Raw genomic sequence first — 25876 nt, 5'->3', positions numbered from 1 at the left:
CTTGCTAGCTTCTGATGTATTATCCTGGCTACCTGGTGGTGTCTATGAGTGTACTCAGTCTGGGTGATCACCTTGCACCCTGCGGTGATGTGTTGGATCGTTTCTGAGGTCAGATGGCATCGTCGACATGTGTCATGGAACACTCCGGGCTCCTCGGCAATGTATTTTCTATAGTTTCTGGTGTTGATTACCTGGTCGTGGATGGCGAGGATAAATCCTTCAGTCTCGGGGAAGATCGTCCGCTCGTGAGCCATGTATTGGAAGCAATTTTATCTATGTGATCTTGATGGATCTCATTGCAATGCCTGCTGTGGAGTGTCTTTTCTACGCATCTTTCTAGCTTTGTTTTTACCTCCTCATTGGGGGGACACCTCGCTTAGGCTCATTGGGAGTATACCGTTTGTCCTACTTCCTTATGGCCTGGTGGAGTGCTGCTGTGTGTTTCTGGAAGTAATCCTTCAGGTTAACTATCGCTGTTTTCTGTTGCTCAATGAGGTCTATCAGGCCCCTTCCTCCTTCTTTCCGACCAATTGTTAGTCTCTCTACAGCAGATTTCGGGTGGTGTTGGTGATTCTTGGTCATCATTGTCCTTGTCTTTCTCATGATATCCTCCAGCTCGGTGTTAGTCCAATTTATGACCCAGACGGCGTATGTTAGCACCGGGACTGCATAGGTGTTTATGGCTTCAACTGTGTTCCCTCCGTTCAGCTTTGATTTCAGCAGGCTTCTGAGTCTGTGATGTTATTTTTCGGTCAGGCAGGCCTTAATTTTCTTGTGCTGTAACTGTTAAGCCTGCATTATCCTCAAGTATTTGTAGGCCCCTCGCTCTGCCATTGCTTCGATCTCTTTACCAGTCTGCAGCTGGTAGTTTCGGTTGACTAATTTTCCCTGGTGCATTTGTCTAGACCAAATTCCATCCTAATATCATTGCTGAATTCTCGGGAATCCAGAGTAGTTGCTGAGGTGCTTCTCCGTTCCCGCATAGAGCTTGATGTCATCCATGTACATCAGGTGGGTGAGGGTGAACAGGTTCTTCATTCCTTCTTTTGAGGTTCTATCTGCACTTTTTACTGTTGAGAATGATAGATAGCGGGTTGAGTGCCAGACAGAACCACAATGGGCTCAGGGCATCTCCCTGAAAGGTTCCTCTCCTGATACGGATTGGCCTGGTTGATGTTTTCGACATTAATGGTGGCACTCCATTTCGCCATCGTTTCTCCTAGGAGGTTTGTCACTATCGGATTGATTTCGTAGATGTTCACCGCCTCTATTAGCCAGCTATGAAGCACAGCAGGCAACTAGAGGGAGTATGCTGATGTAGAAAACAATCATCCAATAAATCCACAAAAGCCTTGCTAGTGTGTGAGCAAGCCCCCAAATTCCAGTCAATATCTTGGAAATTAAAATCCCCCATTATAAGACTCTCTGATTTAATGGCACACTATTTCCCTGTACAGTTTCTTTTTATACTCATCAGAGTCATTAGGCTTATAGCACACTCCTACTCTCAATTTTGATCTCCCAATGCTTATGTCACACCAAACTGACTCGACACTGCACTGCACTGTCCAGCGATGTCGACTGGCGTCACTTCCTTTGATTTTATGTATTTCTTAACTAATAGCATAACCCCTCCTCCCTTCCTATCCTGTCTATCCTTTCTGTAGACATTGTACTCCCCAAATTCCAGTTCTACATTCCCTTATATCTGTGTGACACCACATCTCTGAAATCCCAACAATATCTGCCTTTGATGTTTTGAGCAATACCTCAAATTCATCAAATTTATTTACTAAACTCCTAGCATTTTTGTACACGCAAGTATACATGCACCTGTTCTTTTTCTTAGCTACCCTAACACAACCCATGTGTTTACTTGTACCCCAATGATTCCCAGCAGTCTCTGAAATATCCTGCATCTTATTTTCCAGGCTGCTGCTCGTTCCAATAGAAGCAGTGCAAGAATCACTTTCACCTCTGCCAGTGGCTACTGTTAATCTACTAGTCCTTGTATCCCCCCAATCTAGCAGTTTTCCGACCCACCTAACACTGCTTCGATAGCATCAGCAAACATTCTTGCACCCTTTCTATTTAAGTGTATCCCATCCCTGTATAAGCAGTCTCTCCTGTTAACAAGTACAGACCAGGCTGAAAAAAATTCTACCCCTTGAGCCTTGCACAATCTTTCCAGGGCCGAATTGATCGACAGGGCTCTCATCATATACTCCCTCCTATGCACACCCTCACCCACCTGATGTATATAGATGACAACAAGCTCTGTGCGGGAACCGAGAACCACCTTCAAGAACTACTCGAGATCACCGACGAATTCAGCAATGATATTTGGATGGAATTTGGTCTAGACAAATGCAAGAACCACGGATTGCATCAGGGAAAATTAGTCAACAGAAACTACCAGCTGCAGAGTGATAGAGATCAAAGCCATGGTAGAGGCCTACAAATACTTGGGGATGATGCAGGCTCAGTAGTTACAGCACAAGGAAATTAAAGCCTGCTTGGCCAAAAAATACCATCAGAGACTCAGAAGCCTGATGAAAGCAAAGCTGAACGGAGGGAACATAGTTAAAGCCATAAACACCTATGCAATCCCAGTGCTAACATACTCCTTCGGGTCATAGATTGGACTAACACCGAGCTGGAAGATATCATGAGAAAGACAAGGACAATGATGACTAAGAGCCGCCAGCACCACCCGAGAGCTGCCATGAGAGACTGACAATTGCCCGGGAAGGAGGAAGGGGCCTGATAGGCCTCATTGAGCAACAGAAAACAGTGATAGTTAACCTGAAGGATTACTTCCGGAAACACACAGCAGCATTCCACCAGGCCATAAGATAGACAAACGGTATACTCCCACTGAGCCTAAGTGAGGAGTCTCCCCAAGGAGGTACAAACGAAGCTAGAAAGATATGCAGAAAAGACACTCCATGGCAGAAACTACAATGAACTCCATCAAGATCACATCGACACCATTGCTTCCAATGCATGGTTCACAAGCAGGACGCTCTTCCCTGAGACTGAAGGATTCATGCTGGCCATCCAAAACCAGGTAATCAACACCAGAAACTATAGAAAATACATCGCAAAGGAGCCCGGAATGTCAGATGACACATGTTGACGATGCCACCTGGCCTCAGAAACGCTCCAACACATCACCGCGAGGTGCAAGGTGCATCAACCAGAGTACACCCTAGACACAACCAGGTAGCCAGGATAATACATCAGAAGCTAGCGAGGAAATACCAGTTGACCAAAGAAAGTGTGCTGTACTACAAGTACAAACTCAAGGCAGTACTAGAGACCCCAACCCACAAGCTATACTAGGATCATGACATAATAATGGATAGGCAATCCCACATAACAGACCAGACATAACCCTTGTGGACAAGAAGGAAAAGGCTACCTATCTGATTGACATAGCGGTACCCAACACTGGCAACCTGCCGAAAACCCATGGGGGAAAAAACAGGATGTACACAAACCTAAGACAGGAGATCAAAGAGATGTGGCATATGCAACAAGTAACGACCATTCTGATCATCGTATCAACCACAGGTATGGTGCCAAAGACCCTACATAACAGCCTAGCAGCAATAGGTCTCCCATCGAACACCTACAAGAAACTACAGAAAGTTGCAATCCTGAACACATGTAGGATTGTCAGAGTTCCTCGACCAACAGTAACATGAGGAAAAAAACCACCCTGTGTGTACTTGGTAGCAATACCCATCACGAGGTGGAATCCCCAATCATGGAGAAATAATATATAAGAGAAAGATGATATCCAGCACTCAGAGCCCTGTGTGTGCCAAGCCCATACTCACCAGATGTGAGCCCCAGGGGTTATGGTGGACAAATGTTGTAAGGAAAACTGGAAGCGGCAGCGGATGTGCGAAACTGATCTAGTTTGGAACGAAATTATACTGCAGCCACCAGGACCGTACTTACACTTCTCAAGGTTCAAGGCGCTAAGCTCTTGCATATCCCCTTTAAAGGTACCCGAGTAAAAAAAAAAAAAAAAATTGCATATATAAATATAATCAGAAGAAAAACAATTTTTACCGATCAGTTTAAACACAAACGTTGTAAGACTGCAAAACAAAGAAAAAGTACTGAACTAATCTCTGTGTCGTGCATTGTTTGTATCTCTAGCCTTTAGGCAATAGAGCTGCTGCTGTAGATTGCACAATTAAGAACAAAATTGATTTAAAACTAAAGGGACATTCCACAATTTACTGTGTCCATAACACATTTACAACCGACTTCTACATACTGTACTGAGAAGTCGTGCTGGTCAACCGCTTTCTTGTGTTCATAGCCAGTGGAAAAGATTAAGGCATATTCCCAACGAGGATAATAGGCAGTAGTCAAACTGTGTTCTATGGTTACACCCAATTAGAGAATTAGGCCTCTGTAATCTCAAATTTAAAAATTTGAGATTACAGAGGCCACACAATGCCCCCCCCACACACACTGTGGTGAAGTCCGAGATGAGAGCCTCATATGCCTGTTTATAATTACGGCCCTGGCAGTCACACATGTTGACGATAACACATGTCGATGCATTATAATCTTTCATATCTAATTGGATCCTGTGATACAATAACAAAGGAACTGGATGAAAACAATAATTTTGATATCAAATACTTGGATTTTAGGAAAGCTTTTGATACCATTACACATAAAAGACTGCTGTATAAATTAAAGCAGTATGGTAGTAGGGTTTTGGGAGCATCAGCGACCAAAGCCATATTGCTCATTGTATATTGTCGGTAAATTGTGTTCATTCTGGGGTCGATTTTCTGTTTCCTGGATGAAAAACCTTAGTTTCCAGGAAGAAAAACCATGCTATCCTCGCTTGAGATCGGCCACATTGTGAAAAAGGCCCATAAAAATTCTTTTTTATGGGCCTTTGATTTGAAAATTGATCATTTCCAATCTGATGGCCACTGTTCCATTTCCCAAATCTTTACAATCATTTTATGAAAAAACTTGGCACCCTTAACACTTGTAGCTTTAATCAATTCTGCTGGGATTTCATCAATTCCAGGTGACTTGCCACATGTCAGTTCTCTGATGGCTTTTTTCAACTTCTTCCTTCAATTGAACTGGCTCATGATCATACTCTTGGAAATGGGGTGGCAGATTGTTAGTGTCATCAGGTACTATGAAGAGCTGCTCACAGTATTCTTTCGTCCTTTAATTGAGTGGAGATGGGAGAAATCCCAGATGCCGTCTGACATGAACATACCAGACCTTTAATTGTGTTCTCTGTTAAAATTGTGTCCTTGGAGTCCTTAATTACATTAAGTTTTGGATGGAACTTTTGTCTTAAGGACTTAATGACATCATACATCCTCTTAGTGTTGTTTTGTTTGTTGTGGTATTAATTTCTTTACACTTTCAATTGATCCCATTTGTCCTGGCTTAAAAAGCAGCTGATGACTTTGCTCAGTTTCTGATACCCTTCATTTCCATGTACACCCCGGCCATTTGCAGTTTTTCTCTGTTCAGTAAGTTTAAAAGTGGCTTCTGTAATCCATGGCTTCCTAATCTTTTTCCTTTCTCTAAAGTATCCATTTGCTGAATCCTTAATAATGCATTTTGTATTTTCTCACATTTCTTCAGGCAGCATTTCTTCATCTAGTTCTAAAAGAGCATGAAAATGATTGTTTGTTTTAATTATATAATCGTTGTTTTTTTTTTTTTTTTTTTTTGGTAGTTGTTGGCGCATAGGCTTCTGTGGCCATAATGCACCTCCCAAGGTTTTTGCAGTACTTTGATCCAAGCCTGAGGCGGGAATCGAACCTGCGACCTTTGGGTTGCCAGGCAGGCACTTTACCCACCCGGCTAGCCTGGTCGGCTATATAATCATTGGGAATATTTTCTACATCCAATCATCTAGGGGAACCGTATTCACAATCTTTTTCAGCTTCAGCTTGAGAATGATGTGAAGTAGCTGATGATCACTGCCACAATCTGCACCAGGAAGTGTCTTTGCTGTGATAACACTGGAATGGCATCTTTGCTGAATGAGGATGTAATCAGTTTGATTCCTTGTTTTATGATCAGGAGATTTTCCATGTGTAGAGTCTTCTTGGGTGTTGCTGAAAGCAGGTATTACCTATAACAAGACTGTTCAAGATGACAAAATATTCAATTAATCTTTCTTCCTGTTAATTTCTAGTGCCAACACCAAACTTTCCACATTCCGGACTAGAAGCAACTGTCTTGCCTACTTTTGCATTGAAATCACCTATGAGTATCAAAACATCCCTTTTTGGGACCAGGTCAAGAGTTGCTTAGAGATTTTCATAATAAACATCCAAACCTTCATCTGTGGCGGTTTATGTTGGTGCATATGCAACTAAAACTGAGATTTACTGGTAGGCTCTGAAGTCTGGTCATGTACACTTCAAATGGCTTTTATGTTTTCAGCATTTCTTGATGTTCTTATCCTCCCACAACTTTCCTTCAAGTTGTGAATAATTCTGTGTTCTTCAAACTTATCACAGAGCAGGTTATTGTTAGATGCATTGGCACCTTTGTCCCACACTGACATTTTCATTCCGGCTGAACCTTGTTAACATTTTTATACTTCCATTACTGTTTCAGAATGCTACCTTTCTTCAAATGTTAGCTGATTATTTTCCACACTCAATGGGCACTCAGTTAACCGCAACATAATAAAACTTATTAAAATGCTAATTAGCTAATTATCTATTTTAACTTTGCAGTTAACTTTTAATTCAAATTGTTCATTCTAGTTACAAAATATAGCTAGTTAGAGCTTTTATGCATAATTCTAACTTGCTATGCATATTAAAGAGTATTATGTGCTACTAATATGTGTTATTGCTTTTAAAACTAAATAAAAACCAATCTATTCATTGCCACCTATGTGAGAAACATGTCAAGTGTACAAATTAGTCTGATATTAGGTTCAAAATTTTACCTGGAGGAGCTATTGATTCAAGGAGTATCTGTTACGGATATAGAAGGATTAAATAAATTAATACATGTATATTGTATTCAAATTTCTTGTCTCTGGGATCTTCTATGAGGTATGGCCTGGGGAGATATAGGCTAAAATGGTTTCTTCTTTACTTGGGACAGAACTCTGTTTAAAACTGTGAACAGAGTTATTAAAAATGTTTATATCTTTGTTTCTATTAATATTGTTTCAAGTAGTATTTATTAAAAATGCCTCTTTATATAATATGTGATTGGGAAATTCATCTCTGGTGAGGAGCATCATATGCTGATTCAATTATGGTCACCATTCCAAGTGTGGAATGCAGGATCTAATTTATTAATGCACGCATGTTGAATGTAATCTCTCAGCTACTGGTTTCAAAATCTGAGAAATGCATGTGGATATTGAAATTTATAGTGATTGTATGAAATCCTAAAGGATTTCTATAAATTCTAGGGCAGATTTCATCAGTGGACCTAGTTAGACTGAAGTCACTGGCCACTGGTAACATAAACCTCTTTCTGTCTCTGAAATAAAAATTTGAATAATTTTTATTTCAGAAAGAGAAAATAACCATCAAACATTTATTTAATGGTTGTTGTCTCATTATCTGCATATCTGGGAGCAAAATTTATGTCTTTCAATCATCCGACCATAATATCAATGAAAAAATTGCTCCTGATTTATAAACTTTTAACTTGGTGAAATTCCCTTCAGAAATGCATGAGGTTTGTGAATTGGGAGATTACTCTCCCAATTCAAAGAATTCACTCAATTTCTGGATGGTAAACTATAAAATTAAGAATGAAACCCACCATTCAAATGGAACATAATGTATTATTTATTTTGTTAGCAAACTGCATGAAGTTGTAAAAACATATTTGGAAGGGGGAAGAGACTCACTGTCAACTGAACTTGTGCATCAAGCATTTATTCAATCAATAAATGTAACTAAAAAAGATTTCTGTCTGGAAATCTTTTTAAAAATTATTTATTTCAATACGTTTTTTTTTTTTTTAAATATTTTATTCTGTAAACTTTGCTTCATTTTTGCCTTCATTTTTTTCAGGATATGAATTAACCAAATTTAAAGAATGAGGTAATCCTGGGCCTAATACATACCTGGAAGAAACTTCTGAAATTACTTTCTCCACTGTTTGCAAGACCAATTTCTCAGTTTGCATTTGGCTACGTAAATGAGACTTCATATGCACTTTTAATTCTTGCTTCTGAATGAAGCCTTTACCACATATTTCACAAATCTGTTCACGTTTACCAATATGTCTTTTAATATGTTTCCACATATTACAATTAAAAAGGAAGGCCTTACCACAGTACTTACATTTGTGTCGTTTTAATCCTTTATGAAAATCCTGATGAGCTCTGAAGGTACTTTCTGCTCGGAAAGTCTTCTTACATAAATCACATCTGAAACGCCTAACTTCACTATGAATATCCATATGTGACCTCAATGACTTTTTTCTTTTATAGCACTTTCCACACACGTTGCACACATGTGGTTTTTCATTCATGTGGATTACAGGATGTTTACGATATGCATCTTTGGTTTGAAATCTTTCATTACAAATAACACATTTATATGGTTTGACATCACTGTGGATTTCCATATGTACTTTTAAATTCCCCTTTGTCCTGAATGCATTCCCACAACATTCACAAATAAACTCTTTCCCAGTTGTATGAGACAACATATGTGCTTCAAGATTATGCTTTGTAATAAAACTTTTATCACACAACTCGCAAAAAAACTTTCGCTCTGGTTGACTATGAATTCGAAATACATGATTTCTGACAGAACTATCACTTCCAAGTTGTTTTCCACAAACAGAACATTTATATGGATTATCTTTACCATGCATTAGCTAGCAAAGAAATAAAATTACATAAGACATGGATTAATTTTAATAAAGCAATATTAAACAGTGTGTAATAACTTAAAATTCATTTCAATTAAAATTCTGGGTAGTTAATATTCCCTTATAACAACTGAAAGCTTTACTCTTCTTCTTTATTTTTTTTTATTATTGACTGCATTTAACTGATTTGTTTGAAGTCTTTTTATATCAGGTGTTTACCCTGAAATCAGAGTAAATACCTGTCATAAATGAATTATTTTATTGTGATTTCCCTAGAGTTACTATGTGACGGTTAAGTATTTGAAGTTTGCAGTGTAGTGCCTGAGATATGGTAAAATACCTAAGAAATGCTAAACAAAATTCTTCATTCTGTTTTTCTTTTAGCAAAGCAATTTCCACTGAAATGAAAAAAAAGAAAGAAAAAAAAAAGTCCAATACCAGTATAAAAAGTGAACATAACACATAAATCAGCATAATAGGCAATTAATTACAACTAGGTAAAAAGACACAAAAAAGTACAGTGTGATTATAAAAGAATTTTAGGGACTCAACTAAACACTTGTTGGAAAGTGTTTTGTCCAAAGAACTTGTTAAAAAGTTATTGTTATTTGGTTTTTTTAGGAGCATTAGCAACTAAGGCCATATTGCTCTGGGATATGCGGTGGTCATTCCCTGACCTTTCCGCATCCTCCGTATTTGGTGGTGACGGGCTCGAACCCCGGTCTAATCAAGAAGCATGTGCTACGCACTACTGCTCCTTCCCACCTGGCTACGGAGGCGCCTCTTGTTAAAAAGAGTTGAAAAAAAAAAAAAAAAAAAAAAAAGAGTTGAAATTCTGAAATATTATTATGTTAGCCATACACTTAAGATATCAGATACACACAATTGCAAAGTTTGAGTTTCGGTCACAAGGTGTAGGATAAAGATTTAAAATTCAGAGTAATGCATTTATCTATCCATGATGATACTGGCAGGGATATAATGAAATGAGTTAGTGATGTATTGACATATGCAAGGATGCAGTGAAGCTGTGTGATATTGTGAAAGATCACCTGAAAATGTCATGAATCTGTGCCTACTGGAAAACCATGCAACTCTCATGTCAGACTGACTAACTTGGTCATGTGAAGAAAGCCAATTAAAGTTCCTCCTGTTGAGACACATATCCACTTCTTGGGTCATCATGAACATCCTCGTATCCATTTTTGAATTGCTTATTCCATTCAAATACACTGGTAGACTTAACATTTCATCACCATAAACAGCTTTTAACATATCATACGTTTCCATTGCAGATTTTTCCAGTTTAAAGCAATACTTGATATTTGTTCATTAGCCGAGTGGCAGGCACACGGGTGCATATAAGTACACGTGCCTTGAATGACCGGGGTTCAAGCCCGTGACCACTAAATACAGTGCTGTTTCATGTATTCTCTCTATCTTGTGAATTCCTCTGACCGTTTGGTCGTCTGGGAGTATAAACAGAAAATTTATTTATTTATTCCATTGGAAAATTGTGATATGGAACATTAACACTACTACTAACAAAACTGGTTGTCAATTGCAATCTGTCAACCTACTGGACAATCCCTGTATGTTTGAACTACAACATGCCACTTGTTTATTTTCAAACTCATCGAACACGACCGCAACGGCACCACTCTCGGAACTTCATTGCTCTATATATATACAGGTAGCCCTCTTTTTGAACTGGTCTGATTTGCGATGATTTGCAATAGCGCCGATCAGTAACCACAATGCCATTTTTATTTTTATTTATTTATCTATTTATTTTTTCAATTTTTTTATAAATTGAAAAAATAAATAGATACAAAATTTATCAACATCATACTGTGCTATGTATCATGCACTGTTCAAGTGATTTAGGACAATCTGAGCCAATCAGCAATTAGTGCATCCTTATTAGAGATGAGAAAGATTCCCGCCCTCGAAGTAGCCACTCGTGGATGCGGGTGGTAAAGGTCCATGTGGTGAAGCATTCAGTTGGTTGCTGTTTATGCTATTTACATGTGTTGAAAATTTATTATGCTAACATTTTTTATTAATTGTGCTATTAATAAATTAAATAATAATAATAGTGATATCCATGTGCAGTTTTTGCCAGTAGCATTATAAAGTTTTAATTTAATAGAATAAAGAGATGCCATGTCTGGTAAAAGAAGTTCATTGAATATTCGAAGGAATCTGGTGAAAGTTGCCCTAATGTGAGTGTGTGTAGGGTTATGAATATGCCTCCATCGAATATTACTACAACTATGAGGAATGCTAATAAAATAAATATTTTTGGTGCCCGGAACCTAACCCTGTGATTTCTGATTGACTCCATTATATAAAGGGTTCCATTAGCGCCGATTCCATTTGTGCCTTTTCCCCCCAGGAACCTAACTCCGGTGTAAATCAAGGGCTACCTGTATATGGGTTATGTGTTAAAACAGCCAGTAGTTGTTACTCACTCCCCATTTTACAATAACACAAGGGGATATCCTGTATAATGGAATAAAATTTAAATTCTTTTTCATTTGTACTCCTAAATATGGGGTCCTGACCCTTGGATTGCATGTTCACAGGAGCATAATTTGACTGACAGCTGAGGGAACGAGGGAGACATACACAGCATTAGCCCTTGCAAATACCCTTGCCTAATACTGCTGTGCAATGCTTATTTTTCTTCATTATTTTTGAAACTTTAGAAAACTGTTATAACAGTTACAACAAGTAATGGATTTGACAAACATTTTTCAGTCCACTGGATCTCATTATAATAGAATATAAGGAGCCAATTTTTCAAATAACTCTAACAGATAAAACTACGGGTAGACAAAAACATTAGAGTTTGCTAATTTCATCTGTTTAAGCTGTAGAGTATATCATTTATGTATTCATACAAGTTGCATGTTGTATTCAATACAGTTAAATAGGTTTTGTTTCACTGCAGTGTTATATTCTCAACCTCCACCCCGTGCATGGTACTAAAGTATATAAGTCTTAATACCTTTCTTGTTTGGGGTTTTCATAAAAAAAAAATTTTTTTTCATCTGAACATATAAGTATATGAAAGCAAATACATATGAAGTTTTTTCTAATATATTGTTTATTTTTAAAAATTTTTTTCTGGATAGTGCAGCAAATGCTTGTGGCTTCCTTGCACTATATGTCTAATATTAATACTAATACATACTCGAAATGCCTCCTGCTTGTTTAAGGAACATCAAATATATTTCTTATTTTTCATACCTTTAAAAAATGGTAAAAAATAAATAAAAAACAAAACATGAATAATTCTGAACTTTAATTGTCTCACTCAAAAATAGTACTTAGGATTAAAAAAACATTTGATAATTTCCTGCCGTTATTTAATAGTCAATGATTTTGTTTTTCAATAAATGAAAAGTAACTCATAAAATTAATTGAAAATATCAGTGATAAAGCTACTGCATTGTCAAATATACACAGAGTCAAATGACATTAGTGCCTAAAGGGCACTAATGTCAGCTGTCTTTTTGTAATCAATCTCAAGGAGATTGATTACAAATAGACAATACCTAAAATATATTTATTAGTCTTCTAATAAATATGATTGGCAAAGGGCACATATTAGTATATAAATATAGACCTTGCTATTTATTACATTTAAATATGTTGTACTGAATAAATATTTGACCTTGTATATACAAACAGAATATTAATAATTCAAATGTTACATAGAGTATAGCTGTTATACTCTCCCTGAAGAAGATCTCCAAGGAGAGGTCTTAACAACACTAACATTATTTAGTTTGTACATGTAACTTTCCTAAAGTATTTATTTATTTATATAATTCTCACAATACCTGATTTGATATCAAAGTGTATAGCACTTGTCCATTCCTCCACTGTTTGCTAATTGCCACATCCTACCAATCATGTTGTTACTGCCCTGAAGACTATTTTGTTTTTGATTTTTATTGTTTTTGAATCTTATTGTAATCACCAGATTGTTTTTGAATTTTATTTTATACATATTTTTAAGATGATTTTTTTTATTCAGTTTATAATACAAATATAAATTCTTCAGTTCATGTAGAAGCAATCTGAAAATATTTGTATATTCATTCTTAATTACGAAATTATATAATAATGCAATCCACAGTTACTTACCAAATGTCGTTTCAAAGTAACTTTTGAAGAATAAGCTTTATCACAAACAGTGCACTTAAATGGCTTTTCACCCCTATGACGAAAGTAATGACTTTCCAATACGCTACGTTTAGAAAGAACCTTTCCACATATCAAACAAGGGTATCTAAATAATATATAACAATATGCAAACATTAGTTTTTTATATAATTAAAAGAAATGCTGCTGTAGTCTTTTAATCCATTCTAGTAAAGAGATCTGCTGTATCCATACACAATAGGATAAGTGTATGTCTGCCAGGGGCAAAAGCTGTTGAACAGTTATCTTTTAAGGGCACAAAAGGTGATATTGATGTACATATTGGTACTAATGGTATTAGCATAGGCCCCAGAAGAATTTATTTCAGATTTGCAGAAAAAACCATAAGTCAGGGCCTAAAATTGAAAGTGTCTGGAATTGTGCTGGGCATGCTAGGAGGGAGTATTAGTAGTAGCAAGTGTTATAAACTTAAATAGAATTAGCAAAAAAAAAAAAAAAAAAATTACCATATCATCTGTATAACACCCTCTAATGATTTATCTAATCCTTCCATTGATTTATTCAAACAATCTACTTCCAAAACACCAGATGAAAATTTGATCCAATAATCATTTATTGTTTTGAAAAATTTGCTTTCAGCCAGAGAATAATTGATCGAATCAATGTTGCGATCAATTATTCTCTGGCTGAAAATCTTCACCAATCTACCCTGATGTCATCCTTTTTCAATTAAAATTGATGCTCCCTTATGTACCATTATGCCATAATTGCCTTATGTGCCATTAAGACAATTATGCCATTGTACATTGCAATCCATTAAGAAAAGATGAAATACTAGTATACTCCAAGCAGAATTAAAAACCCATTAACTTCCTCCAGAAATTAGAAAGTTTACACCTGACAGGTGTAAACTTTCCACTGCAACTTTCCATTGCCACTGCAGGAATGCAGTGGCAATGCTAATCTGGTTAAAGAAGGAAGTGTTCCCCAGCTTAGATGTAAAACTTAAAAAAACAAATTTTCATTGCCCCTTTCAAAAAAATTGCTTAAAGATGATGCTATAAAAGAAATGCTACAGTGCAAGGTGCAAAAACACGGCCAATGCTGTGTTTTTCAGAAAAAAAAATTATTCTGCTGAAAATAAAAAAAAAAACATAACAGGCATAAAGTATAAATACAAAACTATTAGACTCTTTCATTTTCCATTAAAAAACCACTAACCATGCACAGATAGTTCTGCTTATTATATGTATAAGTAGTGTGAAAAATATTTTAACACTATGCATATATTAGATGCTATTATTCACTTCCATTTCAACTTCCCTAAATTTCTTGCAAATTTTGCACATTGTGAAGTGACTCTCTATCCTGAGTGATTAACGCTTCCAATGTTTCATGTTTCTTATTCAAAAATAATAATGAATATTTCAAATGAATTATTCAAAAATTTGTAGTTTATGACTGTTAAAAACCATTAACAATAGCCAGTGCTTTTTTTGAGACAGTACGCAACGGTATGGTGTACCGGCACCTTTATTAACAGTGACGTGTGACATTTGGATGTAATGCACTTTGAAATTTGTAATATTCCATAAATTTTTTTCACATGTTTATCTACTATTCAAATAAGCTTAAAATTATTTAACTAAATTTGCATTTTTTACTGTCTATTGTTAAGGTATTTTCTATATAAAACTGTATAACTATTTTTATAATTCTAAATTACTCAGTCGGACCTCTGTTTAACGAAGTCTTTTTATAGCAAATTATTTTGAACTCCCCTTGGAAATTACATTTAAAATAGTTTCCGTTGAGTGAAGAAAATTTTCATATAGCGAACGGATAGGAGAGAATTAACTCGGTACCCACTGTTCGCATTTCTGGCCTTCAGGCCATTTAGGCAATTAGTGCTACTGCACGAATTAAGAGAGCTAAAGCATTCTACAACTTAGTGGTACCTGGTAAAATCTATCCAACCACCTGTCCTGCATACGGAGGAGTTGCACTAGTCAAGAGTGAGTAGATCAAGGTGTATTCCCAATGGGCTCTGGCCCACCTTCTACTACAGTCTACTACGATCAGTGGTGTCCAACCTTTTCCGGTACAGGGGCGATATTGAAAAAAATTCAAAGTTAGATTTCTTTAGTGTGTTACATTTTCCATACCTTGTTGCTTCTGAAAGAAAATTGAAAATATTCGAAAATTTTATTAAGTACAATACATAATTACATTTACTGAACAAAACATTTAATGAGAATTTTTTTGATAATTAACAAAATGTAAAATGCTGTTTTAGTTCACTTTCCTCACAGGCCATAGGTTGGACACCTCTGTGAATCAACTGTAAGCGCCCCATTCAAGAATTAGGAGGGAGTAATTTTCTTTTACCCCGACAAATAATCATCTGTTGTTTTGCAAAAGTGCATTATCCACATTTTTCCGTAAATTTTCCCTATCTCTGTTTACATGGTCACAGTACCTGAATATCCGAATGACACCGACATTTTGGACAGTTTCAAAAAAAAGAAAAGAAAAAATTCAAATTTAAGGACTAGTGATAATACTGATGATGAGAGAAATGAGGACAATGAAGGTATTAATCCTTCTAAACATGAATTGTTGGCATTTGGTAAAAACGAAGTTAGAAAATTGTCAGTTAGGTTACAGTTAAATGAAAGAGATGCAATTCATGGATTTCAGGGATACCTAATTGATAAAAAGGTTTCGGAAGAATTTAAGAATTTGATGAACACTCTGAGTACAATACCAATTTCATCGAGTGAATGTGAATGAGGATTTTCACAAATGAATCTGATCGCCAGCCCAACCAGCGCTTCGTTGATGACAAAAACAGTTTCTTCATTACTGTTTCTTAAAATTGTAAGCCCACCGCTGACCTGCTTCGATCCAGAAAAATATGTCGATTCATGGCTGCTTTGGAAATGTCATTCAGTAACCAACACACAGAAAAGAAGTCGGCATAGGACAGGGGTCGGCAACCTGCGGCTCGTGAGCCACATGCAGCTCTTTTAACGCGTAACTGCAGTTCTTTAACTTTATAACTCACATAAAGCATAATTTAAAATGGATTTAGAGGACTTAAAAATCAAGGAGATGTGGGGTGCAAGACTAAAAATGCCTTAAAACTGAAATTGAGGATTTGGAGAGGCAAAAGGATGCCTTTGCAATGCTACACAAATGGAGGGCGATAGATGAGTCTAAAATGCAGACCAAATTGTATTCGATGAGTGGAGTAGCTTACCGGACCCATATATAAATTTGAAAATATTTTCGTTTGGACTTCTCTCAGTTTTTGGTTTGACGTATTTCTGCTAGCAAATATTTTTGAACATGAACTATATTAAAAATAAATCGAGAAACCGTCATCTGAACAATGCGAGCATGTTTAATTACGACATACTCGCATGATGTTGAGAGACTCGCTCAAGAAGTTCATCAGCAAAAGTCACATTAATTTGTACCTAATTGGATGTTTGTTACGTTTTTTCAGTTAATAAATAATATTTCAAAAAATATATTTTTTTTAATAAACACCTTCCCACTCTACTCCCATTCTTAAAAAACTCCCCCCCCCCCAGCTTGAGCTGAGGTACGGCTCTTTGGATTCTCTCTATTTTTTTTTTTTTTTTTAATTAAATCAAAAATGGCTCTTCATTCAAAAAAGGTTGCCGATCCCTGGCATAGGGTGTCGGATGAGAACTTAAAAAAAATTTGGAATATTCTACAAAAACTTTATTATGAAATTATTTTTAATTATGTTATTATTTTTTACTTATTTTACTCACATTTTACTTATTTTTTTATATACTTGAATAATAAATTTATGCTTAATAAACTGTTAATATACTTAATTTGTTGTTCTTATTCTAAAAACATTACTACTAAAGTAACAATATCAAGAAAAAAAAATTTTTAGAGTACTTTTCATATCCTTTTCAATTTTTCCTGATAGCAAAGAATGAGCACTGGCACCTAATCTTTTACAAAAAAAGCACTGACAATAGCTATATCATGTGGGAGAGCTTTATAAATAACTTTAAACAAATGCTTAATTCATATAACTCTATCCTTAGAGAGTATCACTTTCCATATTTATCATTCAATAATAAGAAATATCTAAAATGAATCTTTCATTAAATGGGCACTGTTTATCTCAGACTAATGTTATTAGTGGAGTCCTCCAAGGTTCAGTGCTGGGACCATTGTTGTTTTCAATATTTATAAATGATACTGATGAAGGCATATCACGCTTAATATCAAAATTTTCAGATCATACAAAGATTGGCGGGGAAGTTAATGACAAGAATCAAGTCATGCTACTGCTGCAGCAAGAACTAGAAAAATTAGGCAGAATGGCTGAGAAGTGGCAGTTGAGATTTAACATTGATAAATGCAAAGTACTGCATAGGGGCAAAAGTAATCCAGGAATAACATACACCAGTTAGGTGGTATGATGTGATGTCTTTTCTGGTTATGAAGAGCATCATGGTAAGACCCAGTATTCCTACGTTTTTGAGTATATAGCTCTAAAATGGTTTTTGTAGGCTAGCCACTAAATAGTCCACCAGACCGAATGTATTGGTAATTTTTTAGGAGGCATCAAGATCAGCTAGTGTATAATCTCGCTACCTCTACTCTTGAGGGAGTCCAAGTAGGTGTATGCCAGGGAGCTGGGTATATTCTTACTAAGTGTATGCCATATCCAAAAATTTCATTAACTCATACAAAATGTCCATCCCCCCATTTACTTTTACTTTATCTACTGAATATATCATGAACAGTCAAGGTGGTTCAGAATGAAAGAGACCTAAGGGCAATTGTATAGTCTAATGTACAGTTCTCTGAGAGTGTAGACAGGTCGCTAGAAGAGCTGATGGGGTTCTGTCAATGATATACAGGAACTTTTCCATCAGGGACAAGGAGGTGATCATTCCATTGTACAAGGAAATGGTTAGGCCACATTTTGACTATCGCATACAAGCCCAGAAGCCACATTTTAAGAAAGATGTGGATTTCTTAGATCAGGTTCAGAGAGACAAGCAACCAGTTTAGCCAAAAACACAAAGAGGTACTCTTACCATAAAAGATTTTGGTTCTGCAAATTGCAGCACTTGGAAACTAGGCATTTATTATTATTATTTATTATTAGCCATATGGTGCAAGGAAGCCTGAGGCTTATGCTGCACCAGCCAAAAAAAATTTCTGAGTTACCTGTGTGTGTGTGTGTGTGTGTGTGTGTGTGTGTGTGTGTGTGTGTGTGTGTGTGTGTGTGTGTGTGTGAGAGAGAGAGAGAGAGAGAGAGAGAGAGAGAGAGAGAGAGAGAGAGAAGTAGAAAGAAATCACCAAGAAAGAGAAGAATGATGATATCCAGCTCAGGACCCTGGGGGTGCCAAGCCCATATTCACCAGATGTGAGCCCCTGGGTTTAAGTTTTGCAAGGAGACCTGACTGAAGTGTTTAAGGCTTTAAATCGATTGAGTAAACTTAATGATGATGTTCTTTATCAGACAATTTTATTTATTTATTTTTTTACAAAAACCCCAAACATGAAAGGTATTAGAACCTATGAGGTATTCAGATCTTGTATAGTACTTATTACCATGCATGGGTTGAAGACTGAGAAGAGAAAGAAAATAATTGTTGACATCACTGCCCCAGATGTGGGAACAATATTCCATGGTAAGGCACATTTGAGGTTTGTACAGAGTGAGCAGCTGTTTAGAAGAAAAGTAATGCCAAGAGCAAAAGAGAAAAACCAATTTTTTAGATGCAGAGGGAGCAATATTTGTAATGTGCTTATGCTAAGAGAGATTAGAAGCCAGGATAATCTCTAATAGAGATATATGATCTTGTCTAGAAATTTCTGTCATCAAACATTAGCACAGGAGCAGAAGAAGAAGACCCTAGGGGCTCACATCTAGTGAGTATGGGCTTGGCAAACCCAGGGTCCTGAGCTGGATATCATCATTCTTCTCTCTCTTGCTTGCTTGGTGATTCCCTTCTTCTTCTACTAACTCTCTCTCTCTCTCTCTCTCTCTCTCTCTCTCTCTCTCTCTCTCTCTCTCTCAGGGTAGGGTAACTTGGGAATTTTTTTTGGCTGGTGCAGCATAAGCCTCAGGCTTCCTTGAACCATATGACTAATAATAATAAAAAAATAAAAGAAGAATCCTTTTTGAGAGATATAAGACAGGACTGAGTTTTACCCCATTGGAGAATTATCCAAAGATCAGCATTTAAGGAATTGGTAGTGGATATTTGAGAAACTGAATCTGTTTTTGCAGAGAAAGGTTTCTCAGACTGGAAGGTAGAATGCAATGTGCTATTATCAGCAAAACTATGGATGGGATTTCCAGTCAACGAGCCCGTCACCACCAAATATGGAGGATGTGGAAAGGTCAGGGAATGACCACCGCATATCTCTGAGCAATATGGCCTTAGTTGCTAATGCTCCTAAAAACCAAATAAACAAACATCCAGTCAATGGAAGGTCATTAATATACAAGAGAGAAAAAAGGAGGAGAAAGAATTGAATCGTGGGGAACATGAGTATTAGTGTAGAAGTCAGAAGACAAAAAAGAGCTGTCTACCATCACCCACAGTGAGTGATCAGAGAAAAAAGTGGATACCTATTTAAAAAAAAAAGTTATCGTAAGGTGGAAGCTTATTTGGAAGACCTTTATGTCAAACATGATTAAAAGCCTTTGAAATGTCTAGAGAAACTGCTTGAGTTTTGCCAAACTTTTCAACTGAACTTGTCAATAGATGGGTAACATAAGCAAGAATATCACCAATGGATCACTGACAGAATCCATTCTGGTGATTGTTGATCAGATGGAAGATTTTGAGATAGCTTAACAGTTGATGGTTGATTGATTTCTCCATTACTTTAGAAAGAGTAGAAGGGATGATAACTGGATGGGAGGGATTTGTCACCCTATTTTTGGAACTGGCTGCATATGAGGAAATTTCCAAGCAAAGGGAAAAACACCAGTGGGACAGGAAAGTGTAAAAGGGTAACACAGAACAGGAGTAAGCTCAGGAATACAGGTTTTGAGAACAAGTGGAGATATATCATCAGGACCTGGCACTTTCTTGGCATCAAGACTGTTCAAAATTCTTCTGAAATCCTTTTAATGGAAGACCATGGGAGGCACTGAATGGAGTGTATCAGAAGGCAGAAAGTGGTTTACCAATATCATCAATACAAGAGTTAGAAGAAAAGTAGAAAATTAGCAGGGTCAGCTTTATATTTAGCTGAGGTAGCAACAGAACCATCACATTTTAACAGAGGTGGGAGTACAGATGGGCAAAAGTTGCAGCCAATAGATTTGGCAAGAGACCAGAATGCTCGATTAACATTTAAATAAGAAGCAAGTTTTTTACTCTTAGCCTGTTCAAAATCTGATGCACACAAGGGGACATAAACTCAAATCGAAAAAGGATGGCTGCACGATATATGTGTTAAAATTTGCTTTCAGCCAGAGATTAATTGATTGTTTGGAATAACATCTGTTGTGGAAGTGGGTAGTTTAAATAAATTTAAAGAAGAATTAAACATATTATAAGCTTGTTTCCTTACATCATTTTCCACTACTACTACTACTATTACTAATAATAATAGTGAAAATTATCATAATGCAATACAAGAATGTTTTTTTTTTTTTTTTTTTAATTAAGATCAATAAAAATATATTCATTAAAAGTTCTAACACTTACAGATTGCTGCCTGACTCTGGTTTTCCATTTGGTTCTGTATCCTCCATTTCAAATTATTTTTCCATTCACATCTATCTGAAAAACTTGGAAAGAATACATTATTAACCGAATATTAAAAACAAAATACCTTGATAAGCAAACCCTGTTCTGATTATATAAAAAATTGCTTATATATTTTTTTAAATGGTAAAATTTGTTAAAAAATATAGTTAATATTGTTTACCCTTTACTGCAACCTTTAAACACAATTTCTTTTAGATCAAAATTTCACTTAGTTTACATGTAGGAGCAACCTCAGGTAGTTTTAACATGTGACCAAGACATCATTGCCACTGCTCTTTCCCTACAAAAGAATGTGGAGGGTATTGATCAGATGAATACTCTCTGCATCCACCTTTAAATGAATACCCACAGCAGCCACCTCTAGCATACAGCTGGCTGCCTGATATACATTTACATTTCTTAAGCTTTTGGTTGGCTCTGTTTATATTGTCTTTGTGTGTACTCAGTAGAGAGAGTGTGTGAAGAAATGAGGTGCCAACTGAGTGTTGTGATGGGAGTTTATGAGAGCTTGAAAAGTAGTGGAAAGAGCTTGGAAACTAAGAAATAGCATTTGAGGCTTAGACCTAAATAGATGTCAGGTGGACTAATGACACTAGTCTGCAATCAAGTCACAAAGGATGTTAGGCAATTTAAGGCAGATTATCAAAAATCTTTGAAAAAGGATGCAAAGAATTCTTTTCTTATGCAAACACTAGAAAGAAGGGGATGAACCACAGTGCTGCATTTGATATCAATGTTCAACTGTTGATAATCCTGCTCAGGTGCTGACAAGCTGAATAAGTATTTCGCAGGGTGCTAACTGATTTTGTCATAACTGAGAGTAAAGTGGAAGAGAAATTCCTGAAGTTAAATGAAAGAAAGGCACCTGGGGTGCATAATTATGAAAGTATCCTTGGATTTAGGGTAAGTCTCTATGAATAAGAGATGTGTGAATGTATCCTCAGTTCACAAAGGTGGAATCAAAGAGTGACATGAGTTATTAGAGACCAGTTAGGTTAACTCCTGTTCCAGGGAAAAGAATGGAGTCACTGGTTAATGAAGTACTGCAGGACCATCTAGACAGGAGTGCAGTTATACTTAAGTCACAGCATGGGTTTGTCAAGGGGCAAACTTATCTGACCAACTTGACTGGATACTACGATGCAGTAACAAAGGATCTGGATGCAAAAACTAATCCTGATACCATACACTTGGATTTCAAGAAAGTTTTTGATACAGTTACACATAAAAGACTGCTGTACATATTGAAGCAGTGTGGCATTAAGGGAAAGTTACTGTTATGGATAAAGGGATGGTTGAGTGGAAAAAAAGGAGTTGTGATCAATGGACACTGCTCATTGTGGACTAATGTTATCAGTGGAGTCCCACAGGTTTTAGTATTTGTATTAGTATTAGCAATGACTACATGGTGCAAGGAAAACTATAGCTTATGCTGCACCAGCCAAAAGAAATAATAATAATAAGAAGAAAATTAAAAAATAAATAATTAATAAAATAAAAGGAAACAGACAATCTATGCGTTTCTCTCCTCCCATAGGAAACTAATCCAGCTGACCTTTGAATTTCCTCAAACTGTCGGCCTCTACCACCCATGAAGGCAACATATTCCAGTAATTTATAATTTTCTGTATAAATAAAACTTCCTGCAATCCAGTCTAAACATCTCCCCCCCCACACATAACTTGAATTTATGGCCCTAATTCTAGAATAATTTATAACCATGAAAATTTCATCCTCATTCATTTTACTTATGCCTCTCAGAGCCTTAAACACCTCAATCAAGTCTCCTTTACGGTGCCTATTTTCCAAGCTCTGCAACCCACATATTCGAAGTCTCCTCATATGGACACCCTTTTGCTGATCTCACCAAGCAAGTTACCCATCTTTGGACCCTTTCAAGAAGCTCAGTGTCTTTTTTTAGGTGCAGCCTCCATACTTGAATACAGTACTCCAGGTGTGGTCTAACAATAGCCTTATATAATGGGATTATGACGTCCTTATCTCTACTAGCAAATGTTCGATAAATCATCGATAGGACACCACGGGCCTTCCTTGCAACCTGTCTACAATGCTCAGAGAACTTCATGTATGACTGTATCGTAACACCAAAGTCCTTTCCTCCACTACTGGCTTTAGTTCAACTCCATCAAGTGTATAAGTTATTTTGGAGTTACTGTTCCTCAGGTGTAATACCTCACACTTTGCTGGATTAAAGCATAGCTGCCATTTTTTTGACCATCCCTGAAGTCTATCTAGGTCACTCTGAAGAAGCTCTGCTTGAGAATGATCATTAACTACTCTACCAATCTTTACATCATCTGCAAATTTAGACATCATACCCTTTATCCCTTAATCGATGTCATTTGTGAAAATCACAAACAATAGTGGTTCTAATGCTGATCCTTTGGGGAACCCCACTTCTTACATTAACCCAATCTTAGCAATAACCATTTATCGCAACCCTCTGCCTCCTGCCCTGAAGCTATGCTACTATCCATCTAAGGATTTTCCCTGTGATTCCAACCTGCTCCAGCTTATAAAGTAACTGCTCATGTGGGACTGAGTCAAATGCTTTGCTGAAACCCATATAAACAATGTCAAAATTATTCTGTAAATCCAGTTCACGAGTGATCCTGTCAAAACTGCTAACCAGACTTATGAAACATGATTTTCCTTTTTCAAAACCATGCTAACTATCCGTCAGAATTCCACTTCTATCTAAATGATCCTGAATTCCACCCTTGATCATTGCCTACATGATTTTCCCTACTACTGAAGTTACACTGACCGGTCAGTAATTTCCCACTTCACTCTTAGAATCGCCCTTATGTATTAAGATAAAGTTACTGCTATGGATAAAGGGATGGTTGAGTGGGAAAAAAAGAGTTGTGTTCAATGAACACTGATCATTGTGGACTAATGTTATCACTGGAGTCCCACAGGTTTTGGCTGGGCCCATTGTTATTTTCTGTATTTATTAATGATACTGATGAAGGCATATCAGGCTTAATGTCTAAGTTTGAAGATGATACAAAAGTTGGCAGGGTGGTTAACAGCAGTAATAATGCTATAAAAAAAACAAGTCTAGAAAAGTTAAGCAGTTGGGCTGAGAAATGGCAATTGAGGTTTAACATTGACAAATGCAAAGTACTGCATATGGGTAGCACTAATCCTAGATTAACATACCAGCTGTGTGGTACTATATGGGGTTTTGTCAATGATATACAGGAATTTTGCTAGCAGGGATAGGGAGGTGATCATTCCATTGCATAAGGCCACGGTCAAGCCACATTTTGAGTACTGTGTAAGGATCTGGAGGCCTCATTTTAGGAAGGATGTAGAGCTACTGGAGCCAGTAGGGCAATGAGAGAAGGGCAATGAGATTGGTGAAACAAACAAAGGGGTGCCCTTACCAAGAATGACTTCAGTTCTGCAAATTGCAGTGTCTGGAGACTAGGCACCTGCAAGGTGATCTGATTGAGGTGTTTAAGGCTTATAATGGATTGAGCAAACTCAGTGCTGATGGCATTGTAGAATAGATGTGTAGAAATTTGCCTTTAGCCAGTAAGTGATTGACTGGGACAAACTTCCATCTGTTGTTGTGGAAGTTGATAGCTTAAATAAATCCAAGGAAGAACTGGACAAACTTTTGGAGCAAATGGATAGGTGAGTGGGAAGTGTTTTTTTTTTTTTCTGATGCTGTATAAGTTTGAGTTCTTGCATTATATGCCACTACTAATGCTAATCCTAAGACCAAGTCTGTAATAACACTGCTGATGATGCACATTTCATCTTTCATGCAGCAACTACTCCTGTTATTATCAGACTGATATCTAATTGCAGCATCCACTGAAGTGCACAGCTTTTAAATTTGCATTCACTCACTGACAGGTCTAAAGAGAATTTTAATTTCCAAAATTAATTAAAAATATAGAACATGGATTTTTCACACTTGTGGTCAGAAAAGAGGGCTAAATATGTTAAATATTAAAAATTTAATATTTAAATCTAATTGTCTTCAGACATAATTCTAATACATATATATATATATATTTTTTTTTTTTACGCTTCCGCATCAACATCAAATATCACTAGCTTCCTACTCTCACAAGAACCAGTTCAGAAACCGGGGGAAGGGGGTATGAATACTGCAATAACTGAACTATCACTGGAAAAACTACCATACCCCAGGGCAGGCTCAGCGGCGGGGTATGAAGGATCAAAGGGGGGTGGTCTGGATGGTAAGTTCACGTCCCACCTTTTTTTAATTTATTTATTTTTATTCTTTATTTATCCTTTTTTTTTTTTGTTATTCTGTTATTTTGTTTCTTATTCTGTTACAATCAGCGAAACACTGTTAAAACTGCCATTGCCTAAATTGAAAACAATCGATATGCGCAAATTAATAATAAAATATGTAATATATGCTCACCTATTGCCTCATTAAGGGGCAATATAAAAATGACAGCTTACAGTGGTATGACGATTCTGAGATTACGCTCCCATATAGAATATTTCAAATTTAAATAAAATAATATGTCAAACGACTTAGATAAATTAGCATCAACGAAAACGGATGTTCATTATACACTTCTCTTGATGAAGTCTGTCACTTCACGTGCTAGTAAGCTTTTGTAAGATTCACTGTGGTAAGATTATACCCGGGCAGAATCACTCTCCGCATTTAGTCTTCAGTCCCTTTCAGTGCGCATGTTATATAGTAATTCAAAGAAGCAAATAAACAGAAGTCATTATGACGTCATAAACTCATCACGGTTATCCTACAGTACAGCGTCCAAAAATCCAAACATTCCTAGAGCAACAGCTCTGGACCAAAACTGTGATTGCTCCGACTGACTCCTTGTGACAAAAACCTGTTATTCGCGGATGGTGACAGCAGGTTTTCGTTAGAAATTATTACGGTAATTAAGAAAAATTTTTTCTGTATAGTAGTTACCGATTTCATTTTTTAATTTCGGCGCTTATAGACAGGGTATGTCATAGACCAGGGGTGGGCACGCATGATG

General features: G+C 36.7%; 1 protein-coding gene across 1 annotated transcript; it reads right to left on the bottom strand.

Annotated features, from left to right (window-relative positions):
- Window positions 1-8022: 8022 nt before the first annotated feature.
- Window positions 8023-25459, bottom strand: LOC150090166 (uncharacterized). Its single transcript, XM_090390185.1, has 4 exons — window positions 25282-25459; window positions 20787-20869; window positions 13033-13177; window positions 8023-8880 (listed from the first exon to the last, which is right to left on the bottom strand). The coding sequence occupies exons 2-4, from the start codon at window positions 20831-20833 to the stop codon at window positions 8023-8025; spliced, it is 1050 nt and encodes a 349-aa protein (XP_090246311.1). The 5' UTR covers window positions 20834-20869; window positions 25282-25459.
- Between the last annotated feature and the right edge of the window lie 417 nt (window positions 25460-25876).

Source organism: Mastigoproctus giganteus, chromosome 2 (genome assembly GCF_048544385.1).
Source record: "Mastigoproctus giganteus isolate SK-2022 chromosome 2, ASM4854438v1, whole genome shotgun sequence".
Lineage (NCBI taxonomy): Eukaryota > Metazoa > Arthropoda > Arachnida > Uropygi > Thelyphonidae > Mastigoproctus > Mastigoproctus giganteus.
This window is presented reverse-complemented; position numbering and strand designations above follow the sequence as displayed.

Excerpts from the sequence above, each read along its gene's own strand:
- LOC150090166 (XM_090390185.1), bottom strand. The coding sequence starts at position 20,833 with ATGGAGGATACAGAACCAAATGGAAAACCAGAGTCAGGCAGCAATCT. Across the intron at positions 13,178-20,786 it reads CCAGAGTCAGGCAGCAATCT|ATACCCTTGTTTGATATGTG; the intron begins GTAAGTGTTAGA and ends TATATTATTTAG. Across the intron at positions 8,881-13,032 it reads TTACTTTGAAACGACATTTG|CTAATGCATGGTAAAGATAA; the intron begins GTAAGTAACTGT and ends TTTCTTTGCTAG.